Source organism: Saccopteryx leptura, chromosome 2, assembly GCF_036850995.1.
Source record: "Saccopteryx leptura isolate mSacLep1 chromosome 2, mSacLep1_pri_phased_curated, whole genome shotgun sequence".
Taxonomy (NCBI): domain Eukaryota; kingdom Metazoa; phylum Chordata; class Mammalia; order Chiroptera; family Emballonuridae; genus Saccopteryx; species Saccopteryx leptura.
The window spans coordinates 349,884,139-349,911,293 of NC_089504.1; the positions used below are offsets into that span (position 1 = coordinate 349,884,139).

At 46.7% G+C, this 27,155-nt stretch overlaps 2 protein-coding genes across 5 annotated transcripts in view; one reads left to right on the forward strand and one right to left on the reverse strand.

Annotated features, from left to right (window-relative positions):
- Positions 1 to 27,155, forward strand: part of ABI3 (ABI family member 3) — a 523,965-nt gene that overhangs the window by 152,401 nt on the left and 344,409 nt on the right. The window lies entirely within an intron of this gene.
- Positions 1,116 to 12,640, reverse strand: PHB1 (prohibitin 1). Of its 2 annotated transcripts, none has more exons than XM_066364482.1 (7): positions 12,571 to 12,640; positions 11,288 to 11,402; positions 8,588 to 8,749; positions 5,993 to 6,135; positions 5,710 to 5,826; positions 3,441 to 3,536; positions 1,116 to 1,472 (listed from the first exon to the last, which is right to left on the reverse strand). In XM_066364482.1, the coding sequence occupies exons 2-7, from the start codon at positions 11,373 to 11,375 to the stop codon at positions 1,260 to 1,262; spliced, it is 819 nt and encodes a 272-aa protein (XP_066220579.1). In that variant the 5' UTR covers positions 11,376 to 11,402; positions 12,571 to 12,640; the 3' UTR covers positions 1,116 to 1,259. The 2 variants fall into 2 exon arrangements, with proteins under 2 accessions (XP_066220579.1, XP_066220580.1); XM_066364483.1 differs by lacking the exon at positions 12,571 to 12,640 and adding an exon at positions 12,402 to 12,562.

The window sequence follows — 27,155 nt, forward strand, 5'->3', positions numbered from 1 at the left end:
GGGGAATGCCGCTGACAGTTGGTGGGCAGGCCTGCAGCTCCCAGTTAGCAGTGGTACCAAAGCCACAGGAGAGAGTTAATGACCTCCACTCACCGGCACCCACTAAGAGCCCATCTCATGACAAACCTCACCTAATAATACCACTGAGAATCGGTTCCGGTGGGGATGGGTCTGGAACACAACTGTTTTCTGAAGCTCACGCGTTTTCTGCCTTGCTGGAGATTTTGTCCCAGCTGGCGATACACACATGTGCACACAAAAACTGCTAGAACACTCTGTTCAGATCCCATGGCTCCCACAAACCAAAGAACAAACTCAGAAGACCGAGCTGGAAGGTCTGGGTAGCATTTATTGACAGCAGTTTACACACATTTGTTTTCTTCCCATGGTCGTTTCCTTCGAAGCCCCGTAGAAGGCGCAGAGCCCCGTAGAAGGGCAGCCTCGGGACGAGGGCCAGGAACGCAGGATACATACGTCCTTGGCAGGCACGCTCGGCCCCGACAGGATGCAATCCTTCAAGCTGGAATTCCACTGGGTATTGGTGAGACACCAAGGTGGGGGGTGGAGAGGAAGTCTTCCCCCGGACTCACATCTCAGTCCAGGCTGACTCGCTCCCAGTCCAAGTCCATCCATTTTAGGACCCTTGGGGGGCAGCAAATTAAGCCCACCCACCTTCACGGGGGTAGAATTCTTCAATCCGTGCTGTTTGTGCACACCTGCTTCCGCTGGCCCCCGAGTTAAAGAGAGGCAACCTTACGGTAAGAGACCGACCACTTCCCCTCTGACCCTCCCAGCACCGCCTCAGCTGGGTCTGTGCAGAAACTGCTGGGGAAAAACGGAGGCGTGCATCTCAGTGCAGCCGGGTGCCACCTTCTTCAAGTCTGGAATGGGGGTTGGGGACCACAAGGCTACTCAGGCTGACAGCTGCGCTCCCCACACATCACGCACGGCCCCGCTTTTCTTCTGCCAATCACCAGTGCCCAGGCCCGGAAGACGAGAGTCAAGCTGGTCTGTGCAGGCACTTTGCAATTCTTGGTAGGGAGGGAGGAGAAAAAAAAAAAAAAGATGGGTAGAAATGAGAAGAGAGTTTCATCTGATAAGAGTAATTAGAGATCTGACGTGATTTTACTTTTATTTCCTTCACTTTAAGCCAATCATGAAATGTCACAGTGATTCTGGGGCAGGGGCAGAAGGGTGGCGATGCTGAGGACCCTCGGGGCTGCGGCCCGCACGGCTGCAGGGGGCGGTCAGGGCAGGCCTCACTGGGGCAGCTGGAGGAGCACTGACTGCCCGGACGGCAGGTACGTGATGTTCCGCGAGCGCGAGAGCTGGTACGCGATGTCCTCCGCGGCTTCCAGCTTGCGCAGCTCAATCAGGCCGTCGCCTGCCGTCGCCAGCGAGTTGGCGATCAGCTCGGCGGCCTTGGAATCGCCCTCAGCAGAGATGATGGCTGCCTTCTTCTGCTGCTCGGCCTAAGGCAGAGGAAGTGGAGAGAGACCAAGATCACACCTCAGGGCACTGGAGGGCAGGCAGAGCCTCAAAGGCACCTTCCCCGGTTCCTGAAGGACCGACCTCTGGAAACTGTTTCCTCCTCTCGATGGGGTCAATAAGCACTGTCCACCCACCCAATCCTCTCCTGTCCTGTCCCACCCACATCACATCACTGCAGGGATACATTCTGTCGGCTGCAGAAATAGCTGTCCTATTTCTAAGTCTTCACTAACATGAATAGCAACCTAGTCCGGCCATGTTACTCTGAGCCAGGAGCATCCGGGCCAAGGAAACAGGAGAGAAAGGAGCCTCCTGCTCAGGCTCATCGTCCTCTCTAGTCCCATGTCGAAGTGACTTCCACCAAAACCAGAGCAGCTACAGCTCTGCAGGAGCAACAGGCATATGTGACACTCCCAGAGTTCCCTGTGAGCTAACATGGTTCCCCACCGGGAACCCAGGCACCCAGAATGAGGCCTCCTAGGGTCTGCGTGCTCACATCAAGTCGACCTGTACCTGCAGCGTGGGAGGAGTATAGGAACAGGCAAATAAAATTAACACAATTTTTTTTTTTTTTTTAAAGCTGGAAACGGGGAGAGACAGTCAGACAGACTCCCGCATGCGCCCAACCGGGATCCACCCAGCACGCCCACCAGGGGCGACGCTCTGCCGAGACCAGAGCCACTCTAGCGCCTGGGGCAGAGGCCAAGGAGCCATCCCCAGCGCCCGGGCCATCTTTGCTCCAATGGAGCCTTGGCTGCGGGAGGGGAAGAGAGAGACAGAGAGGAAGGAAGGGGAGGGGTGGAGAGGCAAATGGGCGCTTCTCCTATGTGCCCTGGCCGGAAATCGAACCTGGGTTCCCCGCACGCCAGGCCGACGCTCTACCGCTGAGCCAATTGGCCAGGGCCAAATTAACACAATTTTGAAACTGCTAGGCTCTGTGGCTGTTCACTCAACAAATGTTTACTGAGCAGCTAGTATCCTCAGGAACAGTCTGAAGACATTTTCTGGGCTCTGAAGACAGGCAGTTTTACATAAAGCAAAAAAAGTCCCTGTTCCTAGAGTGTACATTCTCTACAATGAAATGCTGGCCACCGGCCTCTCCCTTTTCCCCTGATTTTAAGGACTAAGGGATGTCGGATTAGAGTGATTTTCAACCTTTTTCATCTCATGGCAAACATAAGCTAATTACTAAAATTCTGCAGCACACCAAAAAAAAATATATTTTTTTGGCCAATTTGACAAAATAAATAAATAAAGGTATAAATTTGATTCACTCACACTGGACGGCTATTATTGTGTTGGCTGTTGTCATTTTTTAATTTGACAACCTAAGGGAAAAGAGGTCAGCGCCCCTGACCAAATAAGCATTGCATGTCTTAAAATTCTTGCTCACACCGGCCGAAAATCGCTGGATTCGAGTACCAATTCAAGAGAATCAGCGGTGGGAAGAAGGGGACAGCAAGGAATAAATACGCCTTCGCAGACACCAGAAGACCAGCCTGCTGTGCAAGCATTCTGTGTCCCACCGTGCTCTGACACATCTGGAGTGATTTAGCGCTTGAAAAAATCCAGTGACGATAGCGCATCTGGCTCAATGTTTGATCCCTTTTGCTGTCAGCTTTCACTGTGTAACTAGGGTTAAAAATGACTTCTCAGCGAAGCTGAAAATATTCCAGGAGAAACATTTTTATTTGTAGGAAGTGTTTTTGATCTTAGAGAAGTGGGAAAAAAAAAGACCCTTCGGTGATTTAGGAACAGAACTTCACATATCCCTGATTGGCCCCCAAAGACTCTGGAACCAATTGCAGGAGCACGGTCCCTTCAATCCCCTTCCAATGATCCCGGAAGAAGAGATGACAGATGATGAATTTCCAGGCCACCCAGCTAATGGGGAGGCTGAGCTCAGGAGAAAGGGACGAGAGGCTCCTGCCATCTGGTTGAACACTCACCTTTTCCACCACGAATCTGGCCCTCTCTGCTTCCTGCTGGGCCACCTGTTTGGCTTCTACTGCTTCTGTGAACTCCTTCCCGAAGGTCAGATGCGTCTAAAGGGAGAGAGTGAGCACGAGATGAGGCGGTGTAATTGCTAAGACAGCGTGGCTGTGAGGGCCCCACGGCCGACGGGAGGAAAAGCCCAGGAATGGCTCCAGCAGCTGGAGGAACTGCGAGGCCAGACTCTTCCACCTAGTATCTGTGTCCAAACTGTGTTTACACCCAGTCCTCGGCTGCCCGGTTGCTCCCATGCAGCCTGCTGTCACCCTCGGTGAGGCGATCTCAACTAGAAAACAGCCCACAGGCACCGAAGGTACTGACTCAACTTACCACCTCCCTAGGGGTGGAAACCTACGGGCTCCAGGACCCCCACCACTGACAGTGCTCTTCCAAGGCCCTTTGATGGCCTGTTTGAGGGCCCCCAGGGAGGCCAGATGGAAAACTGAGCCCGAAAGTGAGGGATGCAGCTGGTTCTCAGGGACTCAGCCCGATGCTGCGTGCTTATGGGTTAACCAGTCCCCTTTCTAACAGCACCTCCAGCCCCCACAGGAAGAAGAGGGGAGAATGTGGATTGCAAATCATGGTATTCCTGGTGTCAGTTCTTCTGGTAAAGGGTTTAAAAGACGGAGAAGGCAGGTAAAGCTATCGCTTAAGATGAGAGTTTAAAATTATGTTTATCCCTAGCCCTTCCCTAATAACATAAATAACTGAGACTTGGCTGAAGTGACTGCCGCTAACGACCGTGCAATGGGAACAGATCTCAGAATGCCTAGTGCTTTCTGAGATGATTTACTGATCCCGCTTTTCATTCAGAAAGAAGAAATCAAGGGAAAAGTAGCATTGGTTTTGCTATCAAATTCTATTTGTTTTACTTCCTCTTCCACTCTCCCAACCTCTTTTATATAAAAACATCAGTAGCTCAAAATTCCTCCTGACGAGTAAATTCTAGTCCCACTGCCTTCCAGAACTTACTGCAGCTACTCTACTTAGGCGGCTCCATTGCTGGACCCTTGTTCAAAGTTTGGGGAAGACAATACTATCTTGAGAGATGAAAAATGAAATGTGCAATTAAGGAATGAAATTTCTCTCTGAGAGGGCCAGCCAAGGGCAGCAAATTCCCCACGAAATCTCATTTTCTTCTCACACCTCTTAGATACGGTTTCTTGTGGTCAGCCCACATTTCCCCAGAAAGGAGTATGTGGTTAAAGTCTAGCAAAACGCCAAGCTTCTCCTTAGGTTTTTACTTAGCGTTTGCTCACAGCCAAGGTGCTCAGGTTAACAGTGGAAGAGCCTGAGGAATTTCTGGTCTGAGCAGCTAACTGGCTGCAGCCTGGAATATTGCCAGTAGAGGGAGCCCACAAGCCCTTCCACCGCCGGCAACTGCCGCGGGCAATTGATGCAGGTGGGGCCGTGCCCCGCAGCGAGCAATGGGTGTCGTGTAGAGTGTGACTGTTTAAACAGCTGCGGGGGAAACGGTGCCTTTCCCTAGCGAGGCACGGGAGAGTTGAACAGGAAACGCTCTACCTCACTACCTGAACAAATCACTCCAAACGATTTTCCCACCGAATCTAGAAACATAACCCTTCCTTCCCCTCACCTCCTCGATCTGAAATGCTATCCCGTCTGTATTGCTTTCCGTCTGAGTTATGGCATTCAGTGTCATGGCAATATACAGATATGCAGTCTCAAGAGCCTATCTCAGGCCTCAGAGATGTCCCTAGCCCCCCATGCCAGGCTCTGGGGAACAGAAGCATTCATTCACACTTTGTCACCTTTCACAGGGAGTTCCCAGAGCTCACTTCACTGAGATCCAGGCCCGTGTTAGGGAGTTCCCACGGGTCAGGCTGGGAGGTCTGCACTAGGGAGAAAGGCTGGGCAGTTCCCTGCTCGCCCCGTCAGCCTCTTCCTGTGTCAAGCAGGGTTAACAAGGCCTCACTTCCTGGGGAGCTCTGGGGAACAGTCACAGTTTGGGGATTGGAAAAACTCATGGTCAGGTTACCCCCGCGGGTAGGGCCAGATGTCAAAAGAAAAACGTGTGGCAGAGGTGAGATAAAAGAGCCCGACTGAAAACAAGCCCGAGGAGAGGGCTTCAGACTGTCCATGTTTCATGCTTCCCAGTCTCACGTCTAGGGAAGTGGGAGGAGGCCCTCAGAGCGTGTACCCAGAAAGGGAGCCAGGCATCTCAGCGAGCCTGGGCCCTCCCTGCAGGCTGCCCAAGGCCCTTACCAAGGACACGTCATCCAGGATGAGCCCGAAGGTTGCAGCTCGCTCCGTAAGATCGTCGCTCACCTGCCTGGAGACCAGCTCTCTCTGGGTGATGAGTTCTCCAGCGTCAAAGCGAGCCTGGTTCCAAGGGAGGGCAGAGGGGCCAGTGTCAGGCCAACGAGGGGGCAGAAAGGGAACCAGGAAACTGCCAGCCACATCCCAACCCCCCGCCAAGCTCCTCCTGCCACCTCGTGATCACTGGGGGCCGCACTCCCGGCTGGAGGCGGAGGCCCCGGGCACTTACCACCACTGACTTGAGGATCTCCGTGGTGATGGACGGCAGCACGCGCTCGTCGTAGTCCTCCCCGATGCTGGTGTAGATGCGGGGAAGCTGGCTGGCCACCGGGCGGAAGAGGATGCGCAGGGTGATGTTGACGTTCTGTAAATCTTTGGGCATGACGGGACAAATGCTGGAGTTAGACATAAAAGAACTAACGTGGCCTTCTATAGGACCTCCTACCCCATCTTTGTTACAACGGATGCACGGTCGCCTCGGCCGAGAGCCCAGCTGAGCACCAGTTAGGAACTTCTTACAGGTTTCTGGTGATGACGGCTTTTCAGTAGGTCCCGAAAGCCCCTCATATAAACAATTCAGACATGGGATGTTTGGAACACTGAACGTTTTAAGAAAACAGGGCAATGACAAGAATTCTAGGGTGAGGCCTTTCCAGGGCCTGGCGAATGTGGCCCGTGTCAGGAGCACGCTTTGGCGAGGTCACCGTGGGTTCGGCAGAAACGGTCCACTTTGGATTGGACCACCAGTCCAAAGGCCTGGGCTGCAGTCCCACTCTGCTGTTTACTGTCTGACTTCACTCAGCGTTAGCCAATCGCAACTCAGTTCTGTAAGAATGGGGATATCATCTGCCTTCCAGGCCCAGGGGGGGATACTGACAGAGAAACAGCCGTAGAGCACGGTCAAGTGCAACAGCTGTAAGAGGCCGTCAGAATTGCCCACAGCCCACTTCTCACTACCTGGCCCAAAGGACCCAGGGAGGGAAACACAGCTTCCCTTGACAATTCAGGCCTGCTCAGCTAAAGCACTACCACAGATTGCTTGCCGTCACCAAGAATACGGACCAAAGCCACGGACTGTTAGCTCAGTTGGTTAGAGCATCGTCCCAAAACACCAAGGTTGTGGGTTCGATCCCCAGTCAGGGCACATACAGGAAGTGACCAATAAATGCAAAACTAAGTGTAACAACAAATGAATGCTTCCCCCACTCTCTCCCCCCTCTTGTCTCTCTAAAATCAATCAAAAAAACCAAATTGCCTGACCAGGCGGTGGCTCAGTGGATAGAGCATCGGACTGGGATGCAGAGGACCCAGGTTCGAGACCCCGAGGTCGCCAGCTTGAGTGCGGGCTCATCTGGTTTGAGCAAAAAGCCCACCAGCTTGAACCCAAGGTCGCTGGCTCGAGCAAGGGGTTACTCAGTCTGCTGAAGGCCCACAGTCAAGGCACATATGAGAAAGCAATCAATGAACAACTAAGGTGTTGCAACGCGCAATGAAAAACTAATGATTGATGCTTCTCATCTCTCTCCGTTCCTGTCTGTCTGTCTCTGTCTATCCCTCTCTCTGACTCACTCTCTGTCTCTGTAAAAAATAAAATAAAATAAAAAAACAAACAAAATTTAAGAGCATGGACCTAGCAGCACCCATGAGATAAAAGTCTTGAACCTCGCACCAAGAGAAGTGGGAAATGTATACACACAAGGCCCTGATCTCTGGGAAGTCCCTACCAACAGTTTAAGGTAGGTACAGAATGCATCCTTAGAACAACTGCACAACAGTAGAGAAAAAAACACCAGAGGTGGGAAGTTGAGAACGAGGCTTTTAAGTTAAAGTTTATGTTTGTCAATGAACCCCCCACCCTAGCCTGGCCCTGCACGGGGGACTCCTTCCTCTCCCTTGTCCAGAGCTACAGGACATTTATGCCATACCAATTTACCCTGCCCGTCCTCTGCCCACACACTGCCCACTCTAAAGTCCCAGTGCGGACGTAAGCCCCTCACAGGAGCCTGCCCAGCCACCTGTGTGAGCGAGCTGCTCTCCTCTCTGCTCCCGACACGCCGTACAACCTCGGCTCTAGTGCTCACCCCCCTACATTATACCCCGTTGCTCACATCTCTGTCTCCCTAGCTAGACAGAGCTCCTGAAGGCCCCGGCTCCAGTCATCTCGGAACTCCCCCCACTGCCCCGCGCACCACAGAGCCTGGCACGGTCCCAGGAGGTGAACATCTGCTGAGGAACAGCACTGACGGCATCCGGCATTAGTGAGACGATAAGCCAACATCCACATGACCCTGTTCTCTTGCGGAACTGGCGCCTGCTACTCCCTCCACTGCCTGAGCACCTCTGTGTATAGGGTGGGGTCCGGGGGGGGGAAGAGTGACAGCGACTCATTTTAGGCTCCAACTAGAATCCGCTGTGTGTTGGACACCAGAGGACGGCTCTCAGGGACGTGGTTCTCGGCCTGTGAGATAACAATCCAAGGGCCTTGGAAAGTACAGCAGAGAGTCAGTCAGCTGTGGAGGCCACAGCACCACCAGAGACGGGTTTATGTAGTCACTCTGGGGAGCAAGAACCAATGGGGAGAGTCAACCGAGGAAGCAAAGGCGTACTCGGATTTCTTTACAATCACTCTGTAACTCTTGAAACAGATCTTTTCTTTAAATTTGTGCAGTTGTCTGTGTGTGTACCTTCAGTATGCATTTCTTCCTGTGACTCCATGTACCTCTCCGGGGAAAATATGCTAGGAATTCTCACATGCAGTTCAACCCCTTCTGGATCCCACCGCACCCCTTCCACCCTCTCTCCCCAACCCACAGGCGAGACTCACCTTTGCTACCAGTGATCACCGGCAAGTTGCGTGGTCGAGAGCGGCAGTCAAAGATAATTGGTTTCTGTACCCAAGGGATGAGAAAGTGAGTCCCTTCCCCTACCACGATGTCTTGCACTCCGCGGAACCGGTCAAAGATGACAGCTCTGTGCCCAGCATCCACTAGGAATGGAGGATAACAACGGGTCAGAAAAGTCCCCTTGCCCTTTCACCAAAGGAATAGGCCCTTGAAAGACCCTTGGTGTCTTCTGCTCAGTTATCAAGTCTCCCCTCTCCTGCTCCATCTCCCCACACTTCTGGTCTCTGGAGGCGTCTAAACAGCTATAGAACCAAGCAGGCTCTTCCCAAGGACCTTGGTAACAGGATCTATTCCTCAGCACCACTTCCCCTTGAGACAACTGGCTGCCGAGTTTCTGATTAGCCACCCCTTCCCCGAACTCCCATCAACACATTTCCAGAAACCCTCCCAAAACTTCTAAAACTCCCCAACGTCTTCACTGTTACCACTGTCCAAACTGGTTCAAATTCAGCCTAGTGTTCCCAGAAACAGCACCCCCACTAGGAGAATCCTCCAACTTGCAAGGTCCCACTCTTTCTTTCCAATAGCTTGTCTCCTCCAAGGTTTCAAGGCGCAGTAGAGCTGTCTTGCTGATTCAGAGAGAAGTTGGTGATGACGATTACTGTCTAGTTATGCAGAGGAGGCCAGAAAAATGAGCAAAAAGTTGTGCCCCGTAAGCCAAGCAGGCTTTGCTGATCAGCTGCTTTATGGACATTACAGTTGGTCCAAATTCCTTCACTCTGAAATGAATTCTCCTCTTGCCACACATCACATATGCCACACATAAGGTGAGTCCATCTACTGTGGCTTTCCAACAGTGCAAGTCCAAGAACATCTCAGCTGGAAGGGCTCTCAGAGAAAAACTAGTTCAATCTCACTGCACGACCAGTGAGAGAAGCTGTGACTTGCCTCAGGTCCACAGCAAAGCGGAAGAAAAGCCAACTTAACCCCCGTCACACTGTTAACAGCCAGGCAGCGCATCTCAAAGAGACTTTCACCTCAGTGACCCAACTGCAGCAGAGCAAAAGCTCCTGCTTAGAACAAGGTCAGCACAGGCGTAAAGGTCTTGCTGCATTACTCCACACACAGGCAGCAGAGACGAAGGAGAGCTCCGTGTCAGCTGGCCAGGGAATGCCCGACAGCCTGCTGCAGCGTTTGGGTGGGCGGCACCACTTCAAACGAACCAGAGCAGCTGGCAACATCCAACTGGCAACCAGGCTGGGAGGCTCCTTGGGAATAAAGGCTCTAAGAGAACCTATGGCCCAAAGAACAGGGGCTCTGCCCTGGCCGGGTAGCTCAGTTGGATGAAGCATTGTCCTCATATGCCAAGGTTGTAGGTTCGATCCCCGGTTGAGGCACATACAGAAATCAACCAGCGGATGCGTGAATGAGTGGAATGACAAATTGATATTTCTCTCTGTCCCCCTCTCTAAAATCAATAAATAAAAACGAGAGAGAAAGAGCAGGAAGCATCAACTCATAATTACTTCTCATAGGTGCCTTGACCAGGTATGCCTGGGTTTCTTTTTCTTTTAAAGATTTATTGATTTTACAGAGGGGTAGGGATGAGAAGTATCAATTCATAGTTGCTTCACTTTTACTTGTTCATTGCTTGCTTGCTGCTTGTTGTATGTGCCTTGACCAGGCAAGCCCAGGGCTTCGAACCAGTGACCTCAGCATTCCAGGTCGATGCTCTAACTATTGCACTGCCACAGGCCAAAGCCTGAGATTTTGAACCCACTTTATCCACTGTACCACTACAGGTCAGGAAAAAATAAATGAACAAAAAAAATTTTAAGAATAGAATAAAAAAGCCCTGGCCAGTTGGCTGAGTGGTGGAGCATCAGCCTGGCATGTGGAAGTCTCGGGTTCAATTCCTGGTCAGGGCACACAGGAGAAGCGTCCATCTGCTTCTCCACCCCTCCCCCTCTCCTTCCTCTCTGTCTCTCTCTTCCCCTTCTGCAGCCAAGTTGGCATTGGAGCAAAGTTGGCCCGGACGCTGAGGATGGCTCTATGGCCTCCGCCTCAGGTGCTAGAATGGCTCCGGTTGCAAAAGAGCAGGGGTCAGGAAACTTTTTGGCTAAGAGAGCCATGAATGCCACATATTTTAAAATGTAATTCTGTGAGAGCCATACAACGACCCATGTACGTTACGCATTATCAATAAAAATTTGGAGTTGTCTCGGAGGACAGCTGTGATTGGCTCCAGCCACCCGCAACCATGAACATGAGCGGTAGGAAATGAATGGATTGTAATACATGAGAATGTTATTATTAATTTTTTTATTAAAGATTTGTCTGCGAGCCAGAGGCAGCCATCAAAAGAGCCACATCTGGCTTACGAGCCACAGTTTCCTGACCCCTGCAATAGAACAATGCCCCAGATGGGCAGAGCATCGCCCCCTGGTGGGCACGCCAGGTAGATCCCGGTTGGGCACATGCAGGAAGTCTGTCTGCCTCCTCGCTTCTCACTTTAGAAAATAAATAAATAAATAAAAGAATAAAAAAATAAAAGAACAAGGGCTCTGATGACAACGCAGCCATATGGTTCCCGGTCTCAAACCCATTCACAGACAGCAGTGCTACCATCAGGAATGCCCCATGGGCAGACCAACAGAAACCCTCCAGCCAAGGAGCCTCACCATTATACAAGGCAGAATTCACCACGCCTCCTGCGACGGCCAAGGCCAGGCCAAACTTGCCAATGGATTCAAACACTTTGGCAGCCATGTCTCCTTCAGCTGGACCCACTCACACCTGAGAGGGTAAAAACAAAAGAAACAAGAAAACTTGATCCCAAAATACTCAGAGAATGCCCTCTCTGTCATGCTGTATTCAATTCTCAAGCTGGCTATTTACTTCCCCATTCCTAAGAACTTGAAATTATCCACTGAGAAAACAATGAATAACACTAAAAAGCTGGGAAAAAATGTATTATCAATCCTTTTGTTCTTTTCTTTTCCTACCACTTAAGAAAAGAGGTCTGGAGAACCTGGTTCAAAAACGGGACCCAGGCATGGGCTCGATACTTGCAGGGAACTTAGCCACACACTAAACCATCCTCTCATTTTCTGGACTAGCAGGCCACTGGGAGAGGCTGTGTGGCTAGTTCTGTGAAATTCTGGCTTGGAAAAATAACTCAAAAGAATGTGCTAATGATGATTCCCATGGCAAAAATAACAATAGCTAACCTTTATATCAGACAGTCACCTAACTGCGATTTATTTCTTCCTCACACCCACCCCTGACGCAGATTATTATAGACGAGGAAACTGAGTCACACACTGAGGTTACACGAGGAGCCCAAGATCACACAGCTATTAAATGGCAGAATCAAGATTAGAACCTAGAGGTCTAATTCTAGAAGGCACAGCGTAACTCTTCATCATATGGCTTCTCAACATCAGGTATTAAGAATGGAAGCAAGAGCTGGGTGACATTCTGGGTCCAATATAACTCAGAGTAAGTGGGAAGGTAGGGCTGAGGCGGGGCGCGTGGGAGCACGGTTGCCCTAACTACGTATGTAGAAGCCACTCAGGCACTTAACTAATGCCCCGCCCCATGGTCGTCGTCCACTTCAGTCTCAAATCCTCCACCTTTCCTTCCCAGATCGTAACTCCTGAGACTACCTTGATCTCTCCTCGTGCATTTAAATATTCCTTTCCCAAGGCCAAGACAACCTGCCCTTACCATTCAACTCAGCCTTCCCATTTCTAATAGCTTCTGTATTATTCCTCACCCTGCCCCCATACACACCTCCCTTACTCTACGCAACTCCTGGCACGTCCTGGGCTCAATCCATTTCCCCTTTTACACAAGACGGACCCACGCATGCACGGTGCTAGTCCAAACTGCGAATAGGAGTGCAGAGAGGGGCTGCAGAATTGCACAGAAGCGGACCACGGCCGAACCCCTCCACTCTCACCTGCTTCCACTCTGACCTCCACATGAATTCCCCAGCGACACATAGGGCGCACGCGCCAGGCAGCTCCTCCTTTCTTCCCCGCCCCTTTCCAAGATCCGCACCTATGATTGGCCAGGAATAGCGCTGTGCGTTCTGGGAAGAGTGGCTTTCAACCTTACCCTGGTTCTTGGCTCTTCTCAGGTGAACTACAATTCCCAAAAAGCCATGCAAAGGCTGACTCTAATTGGAAACCCTTTTCTCTTTGGTGGCAAAAGCAGAAGAGACTACCGCAAAGCCTTTTGGGGGTTGTAGTTTCTTGGAGGATAAATGCACGTGCTTATCGATGCTAGAACCTCCAGGGAGATGGGTCCTATATAACAGTGGTCCCCAACCCCCGGGCTGTGGACCGGTACCGGTCCATGGGCCATTTGGTACTGGTCCACAGAGAAAGAATAAATAACTTACATTATTTCCGTTTTATTTATATTTAAGTCTGAACGATGTTTCATTTTTTAAAAATGACCAGATTCTCTCTGTTACATCCGTCTAAGACTCACTCTTGACGCTTGTCTCGGTCACGTGATACATTTATCTGTCCCACCCTAAAGGCCGGTCCATGAAAATATTTTCTGACATTAAACCGGTCCGTGGCCCAAAAAAGGTTGGGACCACTGCTATATAACCCTCACGAAGAGCGACGAGACCCGCCCCTAGTGGCAGAGATAGCTTGGGGGCAAACTGATGAAAGCACAAGTGGCACCTTGGAGAAAGTTATGGAGAAATGACCAGTGGGGTGAGAGACCTTGAAAGAAACTGAAGAGTGGTCTTCATTCCACAGCCCTGCCTGGAAAAGTCCTCAGAGTAGTGGGACGTTGGTTGGCAGCACCATAAAGAACCTTAGAAAGCATCTGGATTAGAAAACGAGGCCCAGAAAGAGGAAGGGATTTGTTCAGGGAAAGGAGCTTGGCTTAGAGTAAGGTCTCATGGATTCTTTTTATAAACGTCTTATTGTAAAAGTTGAAAGAATAGTACAAAGAACCTTTGCATCCTTTACTCAAATTGATCAATTGCTAACAATTTGTTCCATTTGTTTTATAATTTGTTCCCTCCCTCTCTACTTCCCTTCTCTTCTCATCTCCCTCTTCCCCCCCTCTGTATTTTCTAAGAATACATACATCTCTTTATATACACTGCTCACAAAAATTAGGGGTTATTTTATCGTTTTGTATTCATTTTGAAATATCCCCTAATTTTTGTGAGCAGTGTAACTTGAGTAACTGTAATCTACTTGCTTCATTCCAGTTTTGTCCATTGACCCAATAAGGAACTTTATAGCATCCCTCCCTCCACAGGATACAGTGTAAGATTAAGTACTGTATTCATTTCTAAGGTCTCTTTAGTCTCTTTTAATCTGAAAAAAAAATTTCCTCAGCCTTCCTGTCCTTTGCTACTTTGAAAGAAGAAAAAGAAGAATGTTGTTCATTTTCGGTTTGATGTTTCCTCACGATTAGATTCAGGTTTAGCTGGGATACTCTGTGGTGTATGGACACTTAATTTTGATGAAATCTGTTCCAGTTTTGGATTCTAGTTGGGTTGGATTCTTTCAACTTCTTTTTCCTGCATTTCTACCCTCTCCTACCTGTCCCCATTTTTTTTGGTCCCACTTGGCACAATCATATAATCAGAGATATCCATGGAAGTATTCTTTAGGTGAGATGGGTTTGTTCTAACCAGTCACACTTTTTTTCTCTCACTACTAGAGTGAAAACTCTATAAGAGCTGAAAGTTTAGTTCTATTCCCAGAACATAGAATACTTCTTGGCACACAGTGGGCACTCAATAAGTATTTCTTGAATGAATGAATGAATGAATAAATAATGAATGGAGTGGAAGTGGTTGCTTAGATAGACTGTGCCCAGGAAACGCAGACAGGATGCTCTGGAATCCCACAGGAATAGCTTTAGTATTGTTTGCTTCTATTCTAATCTTACCAGCAGAAATGCTGAAAATATTAAAAGAAACCAAGTTTTGTATAATATTTTATAATTTTCAAGTGCAGCTAAATTATCCTACTTGAGCGTCATTAGAACCTATTGTCCCTATTTTAAGGAAGTTGAGGTTCAGAGCTTAAATAGCTTACTGATGGTCACTTATCTAGTGAGAGCTAGACTGGACTGGAACACAGGTCTTTCAGTTGTAAGCCCTATATTCATTCCATTTCCTCACATTGTGTCCTGGGAAGCAGTAGCAATAGGAAAGCTCACGTAACAGGAGGGCATTGTTTGTACCTGTGCTAGTTGTAGGTGGAGAAATGGGGAGGATGAAGTATAAGAATATTGAAGAGGGCATTTGGGAATAATTTAATTGTGATGAAGCAAAGATTAAGGATAGAGCAGCATTGTTGCACCAGCTTTAGGAGTGGGTCCAATTCGTTGCTACATAGAGCATTTCCCTCATTGGGTGTGCAGCTTGAGTATAAGGACAAATATATCTTGAATGGGCCAATTGCTTCATAACTACATAATTTTACTTAACCTTATTTTTATATAATCACTTTTGAAATGAAGAAATGGAGATTCAGAGAAGTCAGTAAATTGTTTACAGTCACACAGCTGATAAATGACAGGTGATACCATAGCTTTTACTTTTCCAAGCTGTTGGAATGGATAATCTGTAAGTAATATGCAAACAAAGGTTGGTTCTACTTCCTAGCTCAGTGTCAATAAGGGAGGGGTAGGAATTATAGCAAACAATTATAGGACATTTCTTTTATTTATTTATTTAACACACATATATTGGAGCCTTATCATGTCCCAGACATTATTTTAGATGATTGAGATACATGTGAATCAGTAAGATAGGTTGTGACTGCAAGTAACAGAGTCAAATGGCTTAAGCAATAAGAAAATCCTATCAAATAATCAATTCTAGGATAGGGCAGTTCTGGGGTTTTGGTTAATTTAGTGGCACAAGAGGGCCATCAGTGATGCAGAGTATTTCCATCTCTAACTGCCATCTTCAGGTGTGGACTTTTGTCCTTATAATTGTCCCCTCAAGGTCTCAAGATGACTATAGAACAGGGGTCCCCAAACTTTTTACACAGGGGGCCAGTTCACTGTCCCTCAGACTGTTGGAGGGCCGGACTATAAAAAAAACTATGAACAAATCCCTATGCACACTGCACATATCTTATTTTAAAGTAAAAAAACAAAACGGGAACAAATACAATATTTAAAATAAAGAACAAGTAAATTTAAATCAACAAACTGACCAGTATTTCAATGGAAACTATGCTCCTCTCACTGACCACCAATGAAAGAAGTGCTCCTTCTGGAAGTGCGGCGGGGGCCGGATAAATGGCCTCAGGGGGCCGCATGCGGCCCGCGGGCCATAGTTTGGGGACCCCTGCTGTAGAAAGTCCAGGCTTAATGTTCTTACACCACATTAACCAAAGACCAGAAGTCAAGAAAAGACCATGTTCTATTTTGGGTCCCTCTGTAAGTATGAGGTAAAGTTTCCCAGAAACACCCACTGGACATCTCTTATGTGCTGTTGGGCAGAATTTTATCATTTACCTTGGCTGATTGGCTCAGTGGTAGAGTGTCAGCCTGGTGTGTGTAAGTCCCAGGTTCAATTCCTGGTCAGGGCACACAGAAGCAACCATCTGCTTCTCTACCTTTTCCCTCTTCTCGTTTTCTCTCTCTCTCTTTCCCTCTCCTCTCCCACAGTCATAGCTCAAATGCTTTGAGCAAGTTGGCCCCGGGTGCTGAAGATGGCTCTGTGGCCTACCCTCAGGTGCTAAAATAGCTCAGTTGCCAAGCAACAGAGCAGCAGCCCCAGATGGGCAGAGCATCACTCAGTAAGGGGCTTGCCCGGTGGATCCTGGTCGGGGTGCATGTGGGAATCTGTCTCTGCCTCCTCACCTCTCATTTAATTAAAAAAAAAAAGATTTTTATCTGTCCATTTCTAGACCAGTTATTGGCAAAGACTGGCATTGCCATGTGGAAACTTAACAAATCACGAGTTAACTCCTGGGATTAGGGAGGGGCCTGGCTTCTTCTAAACAACATGACTTCCTGTACCATAACAAATCAAAATCGAGGCTCTTGTTAGCAAGGAACAGGATAGAAAGGAGAATGGATGTCGGAACTGCAGCCAACAGTGTCAGCCACAAGGGGTCAATTCTGGACCAGCTGGTCAATGAGGCTTCTAGCTCTGAGATGTGAAGAGATGAGGTTTAAGGTAAGATCTAAATAAGTGAGCCGTGGAAAAGGGTGGGTGGGGTGGGAGGAGAGTATTCCAGCAGAGGGAATAGCACCTGCATGTCAGGCACAGGCAGGGCACACGGATACATGAGGCCCGTAAGGAGACAAGGAGCACTTTTTAGATTCAGAGAGTTTATAACTTACATAGACACTGAAAAAGGAAGAGAAGCAGAAGATGCCAGCTCCTACTGGCCCTGGTGTGGGACAACGTTGAAACAGATGGGGCTAGCTGATAACACAGATGTTAGCACACCCCATTGCGGAGGAGCGAAGGCCTGATGGCAGCCACACAGTATTATAGTTTGCAACTCTGTCCTTAGTGGGGCCGCTTAGACATAGAGGCTTTTCCTCAGGAAGCCTCAGACCTTATGAGAACCCAGGGGCTATGAGCAACCATCTCACGGCGACTTTCCTGGTAGACAGGGAAGTGAGGAGAAAATGACCTCACTGCAACTCCTCACAAACCCCCTATGTGTTCCAGGAGGATCACGAGGTGTTCTGCCAAGACTTAGATTCAGTTGAGCTTCCAGTCTAGCCTGAGTGAACTCTGTGGAGATGTGTAAGGTTGCCAGGGTGCCAAGGGGACGCCATTTCCCGACAATGCAAAGACCTTGAGGCAGGTCGTGTGGCGAGAGCACAAGGAGTGAATGAGAGAGTTACACAAGGTAGCAATTGTGAAATAAGCAAATGCCAGCCAGCTGCTGTAGGTTTTGCTAAAATGTTGTAAGTGTAGTGGGAAGTTCCTGAAAGTTTATTTCTAAGCACAAACGTAAATAATCCCTCTGTGGGGGAAAACAACCAGCCCCAGAGGAAAAACTACGGATCCTGGTAGTTGGAGATCCGCAATGAAAGAGCCCAGGCAGTTCACCCTGGTGAAATGGTTCTTAAATTTTTTCATCTTAGGACTCCTTTATATTCTTTGTTTGTTTTATTTTTGTGACAGAGACAGAGAGAGGGACAGATAGGGACAGACAGACAGGAACGGAGAGAGATGAGAAGCATCAATCATCAGTTTTTTGTTGCGACACCTTAGTTGTTCATTGATTGCTTTCTCACATGTGCCTTGACCACGGGCTGCAGCTGACCGAGTAACTCCTTGCTCAAGCCAGCGACCTTGGGAACAAGCTGGTGGGCTTTGCTCAAACCAGATGAGCCCGCGCTCAAGCTGGCGACCTTGGGGTCTTGAACCTGGGTCCTCCGCATCCCAGTCTGACGCTCTATCCACTGCGCCACCACCTAGTTAGGCAGAACCCCTTTATATTCTTAAAAATTATTAGGTACCTTAAAGACCTTTTGAAACAGATTTTATATATTTACAATTAAAATGAAAAATTAAAAAATTTTACGTATTTTAAAATAACAATTATAAACTCATTTTGTGTTAACCTAATTTTATGAAAAATAACTATGGTTTCCCAAACATAAATATTCAGGGAGAGGAGTGCATTGTTTTACACTTTTGCAAACCTGGGGTTTTTCGTTCATTCTGCTGTGCCCTCACAAGTCAGGGAGCCTGTGGAAGACCCTACTCAGGAAAATGAGAGTGAAAAAGGAAAGTAATGATTTAGTAGGTCCATCAAAATAATTTTGACTTTTAAGTACCTCCTAGAAGGATCTCAAGGACCCCAGAGTGACCTGGACCACTAGCAGAAAGCCACTACCTTAGAGTGACATCATTCCTGGACAAGCACTCATACACTCATGCACACAAAGTTGCCAACCGGCTTTTCAGTCAGTGTATTACTTGGTATATTAGTTAGAGCAAAGTTATGTTGCTATACTAAGGTCCTAAAATACAGAAAGATAAGAAGATAAAAGTTAATTTCTCTTTGTTCCACAGGTCATTTAAAGACCATTTTCTTTTCATTTCATTGGTTTGCCATTCCTTAAAAGGTTGTCTTCCTCTAACCATGGGCCATCTGTGGTCCAGCGTACAGGAATGAAAAACGGAGAGTAGCCATTTTGTTTCAAGCAAACGAGATATAAACAGCACATATATATTCCATTCTATTTTACTGGTGAAAACTTGATTACGTGACCTCATCTAATCACAAAAGAGACTGGAGAATGTATTCTTTAGCTGGGTAGCCAAGTAGACAGAAATAAAGGATTTGGGGACTAACCAGCAGTCTGTAGTATCTTACTCTCACATATGAACAATCAGACGAGGGACAGAAGTTCATTCAAGAAAAGCCATAACATGAAACAGAAACACAAGGCAAAAAAAAACAACTGAGCAAAACAAACACAAAACAAAAGCAATACAAACAAAAAACTTGGCAGAATCAGACGAGGCAAGGAGCATGGAAAATCTGAACCAACCAACCAACCCTATCATTGAGATTCTCAAATAAAGAGAAAGATCTTACTATCCATGAACCTAGAACAAAACACTATTAAGAAAAATAAGTAGAGATGAAAGGTTGAGTGTTTTCCTCTAAAATCAAGAATATGCAAAGATGCCCACTCTCATCACTTCTATTCAACATCAGGAGGTCAGAGCTGATACAATAGCCTACAAGAGGCAAGAAAAAGAAATAGGAGGCAGACAGATTGGAAAAGAAATAAAACTGTCTTCACGTATTGTGGAAAACCCTAAAAAGTATTTTTTAAAATCCTGTTAGGACCTGTGGTGGCACAGTGGGTAAAGCATTGACCTGGAATGCTGAGGTCACTGGTTCAAGACTCTGGGTTTGCCAGGTCAATGCACATACAAGAAGCAAGGTGATGCTTCCCATCCTCCCATCCTTTCTCTCTCTTTCTTCTCTCTCCAAAATCAATAAATGAAATCTTAAAAAAATCCTACTAGAACCAATGTAAGTTTAGCAAGGATGTAAGACATAAGGTCAATATTAAAAAGTCAGTAATAAACATTTGGAAAATTAAAGTTAAAAATGCTATTTATAATAGCATAAAAAACATAAACTACTTAGAGATAAATTTAATAACACCTGTATGATAAAAAACACAAACATTGCTATGAGAAATTAAAGACCTAAATAAATGGAGAGGTATACCATATTCAATGAAGAGAAAATTCAATATTGTTAAAATATCTTCTCCCCACATTGATCTGTAGATTCAAAACAATCCCAAAGGAACTTCCAGCAAGCTTTTTTGGGGGTAGTAATTGGCAAGCTGATTCTAAAATTTATCTGGAATTACAAATGACCTAGAATTGGCAAACACAATTTTGAAAAAGAGAACAAGGTTGGGGGGGTATAGTGTTCATGGAGGATATAGTGTCTATTCATCCATAAACCACAGTAATCTAGAAAGTGTGGTATTGGTTCTCAATGGAACAGAATAAAGAATCCAGAAATAAACCCACGCATCGGTGGTCAATTGATTTTTGACAAAGATGACAATATTATTCAATGGTGAATAGTCTTTTCAAAAAATGGCACCCAAGCAACTGGTGGGAAAAAAAAAAACAACGAAAGTATTTGACCCTTATCTTACCTGATACACAAAAAATTAACCTGAAATACATAATGGACCCAAACATAAAAGCTAAAACTTTAAAACTTTTGGAATAAAAGCAGGAGAAAATTTTCATGACCATGGTAAGGATTTCTTTCATAGGAAACAAAAAGCACAAACTATAAAAGAAAAAAAATGATAAATTGGACTTCATTAAAATTGAAACTTCTGATCTTCAAAACACATTAAGAAAAAAAAACTTCTCCCACAAACTGAGAAAATATCTGCAATGTATTTGTATGACAAAGAACTTGTATTCAGTACATACTAGAAAACTTATAGCTCAATAACAATACAAACTTAATTTTAAAAATTTAAAAATAAGACAATTGTTTTGAATAGACACTTCATCAAAGAATGGCTAACACACACACACACACACACACACACACACACGAAAAGATGTTCAGTATCATTAGCCATTAAGGAAAAGCAGATGAAAGCCAAATTGAGATACTACTATACACCCACTAAAATGATTAAAATGAAAAAGAGGAACAATGCCAACACTTAGTGTGACTGTAGAGTATCCAGAACATTGTTGGTAAAATGGTATAACCACTTCAGAAAACTGTTTGGCAGTTTCTTCTCAAATTAAATACATATTTACTATACAATTCAGCAATTTCACTCCTAGATATTTATCCCAGAGAAATAAAAACCTATGTCAATACAAGATGTGCATACACCGTTGTTCATGTCAGTTTTCCTCCTAATAACTCCAAGTTGGAAGTTATCCAAGTGTTTATCAAAAGGTGAATGAATAGAAGTCTGTGACACGCCGTGGAATAGTACTCAGCAACGAGAAGAAATTACTGACACAAGCAGCAGTATGAAGGAACTCTAAGCCATTATTCTGAGTGAAAGCGGTCAGGCACAAAGAGGGGAAATTACCTCTATAGGATTCTATTTAAATAAAACTCAGAAAAAGACTAACCCATAGTGTCAGAGGCAGATTGGGGGGTTCTTGAGACCTTATCTTGGGATAAGGTGGTGATTGACTGCAAAGGCGCTCAAAAGAATATTTTGGATGATATATATATATTTTTTGTATTTTTCTGAAGTTGGAAACGGGGAGGCAGTCAGACAGACTCCCGCATGCGCCCAACTGGGATCCACCCAGCATGCCCATCAGGGGGCGATGCTCTGCCCATCTGAGGTGTTGCTCTGTTGCAACCAGAACCACTCTAGCGCCTGAGGCAGAGGCCATAGAGCCATCCTCAGCGCCTGGGCCATCTTTGCTGCAATGGAGCCTTGGCTGCGGGAGGGGAAGAGAGAGACAGAGAGGAAGGTGAGGGCGAGGGGTGGAGAAGCAGATGGGCGCTTCTCCTGTGTGCCCTGGCCGGGAATCGAACCCGGGACTCCTGCACACCAGGCCGACGCTCTACCACTGAGCAAACCGGCCAGGGCCTGGATGATAAAATTTTTATATTGATTGTGGTGGTGGTTACTTGTGTGTAATAATTTATCAAATTTGATCCACATGCACACTTAAGTAGGTTCTTTTTATTGCACGTGAACTACACCACAGTTAGGAAGTAGAAGAAAAGCTCCTAGGAGTAGAGGTTTTTGTCTTTATTCACTGCAGGGGTCCCCAAACTATGGCCCACGGGCCACATGCGGCCCCCTGAGGCCATTTATCTGGCCCCTGCCACACTTCCGGAAAGGGCACCTCTTTCATTGGTGGTCAGTGAGAGGAGCATAGTTCCCATTGAAATGCTGGTCAGTTTGTTGATTTAAATTTACTTGTTCTTTATTTTAAATATTGTATTCGTTCCCATTTTGTTTTTTTATTTTAAAATAAGATATGTGCAGTGTGCATAGTGATTTGTTCATAGTTTTTTTTAGTCTGGCCCTCCAATGGTCTGAGGGACAGTGAACTGGCCCCCTGTGTAAAAAGTTTGGGGACCCCTGCACTGCTATATCCTTATCGTCCCCCCTATCCTCTACAAGAGTGCCTGGCATACATTTGATTCTCCTTAAATATTTGTTGAATGAATTATTGAAAATATTAAAAAAATATGAATGTCCCAGGTTTGATTTTCTGTCAGGGACACCTGAGAAGTGGCCATCTGCTTCACTCCCTCTCCCTCTCCCCCTTCTCTCCCACTTCCCCTCCCGCAGCCAGTGGCTCGGTTGGTTCGAGTGTCGGCCTAAGTGCTGAGGATAGCTCGGTTGAGTCAAGCATCCCCCCACCCCACCCTGCCAGACAGGGGTTGCCGGGTGGATCCCGGTCTGGACATATGCAGGAGTCTGTCTCATTATACGCCTCCTCTCACTTAAAAAAAAGAAAAGAAAAGAAAAGATTAAAAAAAAACACCTCTTGAAGATTAAAGTTTTGAGATAAAATTTAAAATAAAATATTTAACAGAGGGATTGGAAGATAAAATTATTCCCAGAAAATAAAACAAAAGAATAAAGAGAAGAACAATAGGAGAGAAAAGATTAGAGGATCAATTCAGCTCTGACATCCTACTAATATGAGTTGCAGAAAATAAGAACAGGGAAAACAAAAGGAACCTGTGATTAAGTTGATAACAATGAACTGAAGGACATAGGTTTCAAATGAAAAGATGGCATCAAGTAGAGCATAACAAATGAAAGACTGACACCAAGAACCGCCATCATGAACTTTCAGAACGAGGACAAAAAAGACATTCAAATGCTCCTAGAGAGTAAGGAACTGGAATCAGGATGGCCAAACTGGATCTCACCAGCCACACTGGAACTTAGAATACAATGAGCAAGGCTTTCAAATTCTAAGAGAAACTGATTTGCTACTTAGTATTCCATACCCAGCCACTGATCAAGCGAGATGCTAGAATCAAGACATTTTCAGAACACAAGTTCTCAAAAAACTTTACCTCCCATGGATCATTTCTCAGGAAGCTATTTAAAGATAAGCCGCAGGGGGTGGGGGAGAGGAAGGAAAATATTTAAAGATAAGACATAGTATTCAGGAAATAGGTGATCTAACTAGGAGAGGCAAAGGAATCTCTAGAATGATGGTCAAGGGAGCTTGTGGGAACACAGACAGCATGACGACCAAATAGTTAACAGGAGGAAGCAGGGGCTCAAGAAGGATGTCGCAAAGAAAAAAAAAAGTGTTTGGAGAATACTAAGAGAAGATTTTAATTTCTGTCCGTGACATGTGGGGATGAATTAGCAATAAGTACATAGAAAACGAAGCCAAACTTTTTAAAAAGAGAGAGACAAATTTAATTCCAGGGGAAATGGAATTATTCAAGATAGGAAATAGTATCATAGTGTACAACGTGGCTCAGCTGTGAACAGTATCTCCACAGACATAACAGTATAAACACTTAATGATCTCATAAAATATGAGTTAGCAGCTCTATCGGGAAGATGAGGGAGGAGAAAGCTGATGTGTATGTCTATGAACTAAATCTCCATCTTCCATTACAGGAAGACAATCAGTAATATTTACAGCCGAGAAGTCAGTGAATAGCTGTATGAGCATATGGTTCAGAAACATGAAGGGAAATATTAAAAGAAATAGAAGAATTGGAAGTGTTGGTCTCTGGGGCCAGGAATCAGAGTGAAGACAGAAGGGGCCGGGACGTCTGTTTGTCTTCATAAGCCGCCTGGAACTCTTTAAATTCTTTGACTATGTACATATATTTATATATTTTAAATTTTTTTTTATTTATTTACTTTTTTTAGATTTTATTTATTCATTTTTATTAAAGAGAGAGGGGAGAGAGAGAGAGAGGGAGAGATAGAGAGAGAATAGGGGGAGGAGCAGGAAGCATCAATTCCCATATGTGCCTTGACCAGGCAAGCCCAGGGTTTTGAACCGGCGACCTCAGCATTCCAGGTCGATGCTTTATCCACTGCACCACCACAGGTCAGGGTGTACATATATATTTTTGACAAAAATAAAAATTAAAGGAAGAAGAAACACAGAGGGTACCAAGGAGAACGTACGCACAGACTATCCGACAAAAGTCGTCTCCCTGAACTGCTAACTGCTTTCACAGGCTACGGCCATGACGATTAGGCGGTGTAAGAAGACATATTCTTTTTACAGAAACACAGTAAAAAAATATGCAGAAACACAGTAGACTTTTAGGTAAAGGGACATTTCTTCTGTATACTGTTTAATTTTTTGGATGATAAAAAGTATAAAATGTGTTCACTGTAGAAAACAGAAAAAGAGAAAAGCGTGTGAAAGCAAATAAAACACACCTCTACCCAACATTCTGGAATAATCAAATTTGCTCTTTCCTTCGTTTTTAATATATAAATAATCTGAATCAGGCGATGTGCAGCTTTATATCCTGCTGTTTTTCACTCGACGCTCTCTTGTGAGAATTTTCTTGAGCATGGGGGCAGAAAAACAGAATAGGAAGTGGAAATCGAGTGTGTGTCAACAATTCTTTGGGGAAGGGGAGATGAGAAATGAGGTGGGAGCTGAAGGACAGACGACGTGGGGAAAGGGAGCCCCGGCCCCCCAGGAGGGACTCGCTGTTGTTTGTAGACTGATAGGAATGGTCTGGTCAGAGAATGGTAATCCAAGGCGGGCGAGGGGCTTCGCTGCAGGAGCGGAGTGTTTGGGAGATGAGGGCTTTGAAGCAAAAGTGGGGGCATCGCCATACGAGCAGAGAGGCGGAGGAAGGGGTAAGCTCTGGTGGAGAGGAAGGATGGCAAAGTCATGCTGATGGTTTCTCGGGTAAGTAGGTGGAAGGTCATCAGTTGAGAGGAGGCAGAGGAGGAGGGATGGAAGGTTTGAGGGAAGATGAGAAGGCTCTATGTGTCTTGTGGAAGTGGAAGCAAGACCACCAAAGAAACACAGCAGGTCTTTTGAGTGGAGTTGAGCCCTTGTGAGGTTTGTCACTCTGGTCAGCTGTGTGACCCTCCCAGCAATGGGCAGCTACTTGGCCGGGCCTCGAAAATGCATATGGTAGACAGCATCCAGAGATGGGGTTTGCCAGGTGAGTTATGACCACAGAGAGAGGGGACAAGCGGGTGGGTAGAGGGATTGCAAGGGATGGACCTTAGAGTCTAAGCTGGGTAAGGAGGGAGAAGTCAGGAAGGGCTGATGGCCAATGAGCAAGTGGTACCTGGCCAAGGGCTCTCAGGGAGCTTGCAGAAGTGTGGCCAGAGGAAGACCCACGCCGTAGAGCTGGAGGGATGGGAGGCGGTGGTCAGGAAGTGGTGTTTGGAATCAGAGGTTTTAGAGGAGGTATAGTTTCTGGGAAGGATAGGGTTCAGGAAGGTAGGTCAAAGAAAGGGTAGTAACAAGGGGGCAGAAGGTACAGGAATTGCAGGCACCTCAAAGGATCTTGGATACTTAAAGAAGAAAAGAAGGAGGAAAGAGAAATGGGAAGCAAACAGGACTCTTCTCTTCCCATCAAGTCCCAAGGTCTTCAGGGAGTAAGAGGAGAAAAGCCTTCATGGAAAGACTGAAGGAGAAGCTGCGGGGGGTGGGTCTTCCGGGCAGTGATGAAGGGAGGAGGGAGTTTGTGTGTCAGAGACCAGAGTCCCAGAGGGCCATGTGGGAGGGCTGAGACTGGGCGGGGTGGGGGTGGGGGTGGAGAAGTTGGGTTGGACTAGAGTGTGCAGGGCAACATGAGGGTGAGAGAGTGCCTGGGGGTGACCACTGAGACTGGGACGTCTGGTGGGTATGGAGGTGAAGAGGAGAGTGAGGCATGGGAGACTGGGGGAGGGGGTCTTCGGGATGGGATGGGCCTGGGTCTCTTGTCCTGATGCTTGTCCTTCCTCTGTGGCTGACTGGGTTGCCCAGACTGTCTCCTGCTCCTTCTCTTCTTCTCACCTGCATTCTTTGCTGCAGCAAAATCTGGAAGCGCCGGGCCTTCCCCACGGAAGGGCACTGCCTTAGCCCTGGAGCACTCAAGTCTCTGCTTCTTTGTCTCACTCACCCCTAAACCCCTGGAGGCCAAGGCCGCATTGATTTCTCCTTGAGTGTCCTGTGCTTAGACCACGCTGTGCTCAAGGTAGGCGCTCCTCAGGCACGTGCCTGATGAACCTGGATTCATTCAGGAGAGGAAAGGGGAGGGAGACATGTTTAATGAGAACCTTCCATGTCTAGGCATGTTAGAGACCCTTTAAGTCATGCCTGTGGTTTCCTAGTGGAGCACTGGCACTCAGCAATCGTTAGGGGCTATTATTTTCCCCTCCTCACACCTCATCAGGTGGGTATTATTACCTATTTTATTCTATGTAGTACTCTGTTGATTGTGAGAGAGAGAGGGAGCGAGAGAGAGAAGCATCAACTCATTGTTCCATTTAGTTGTACACTCACTGATTACTTCTTGTATGTGCCCTGACTGGGGATCGAACCCGTGACCTCAGTACACTGGGTACTTTATTCACTGAGCTACCCAGCTGGGACCTTTACGTATTCTTTTAACAAGTATTTCTTGAGTGCCTACTGTGTAGACCTTGGAACACTAAGTGTATATGAATGTGCTAGTTTATCGTGATTTAACCCGAAACTCCCAGATCCATTTTCAGTCCGGCACTGTAAACAAGGACCCCTGTCCAAAAGGCCTGCACCCCCCCAGCTCACTTGCCAGCTCCTTCCAGGTGAGTGAGGCCAATGGGAGTCACTGGTAGAAGGTGCGGTGGGAGAGAAATTAGAGTATTTCCTCCTTGTCCCCCCTTGCTTTGGTCTGTGCTTCTGACAGTAGCATAACTGTAGCTTCTAGAAGCCCACCCCTCTTTATGGTTCTAACTCTCAAGGGACTTTGGTGATTATACTTTCTGTCCCCCTTACCCTACCACCCAACACACACGGACTGGGGAAGAGCATTCCAGGGCCTCAAGCCTGTGGTTAGTCCTCAGCGGCCACCTTGGCAGTGATGTAGGTAGACC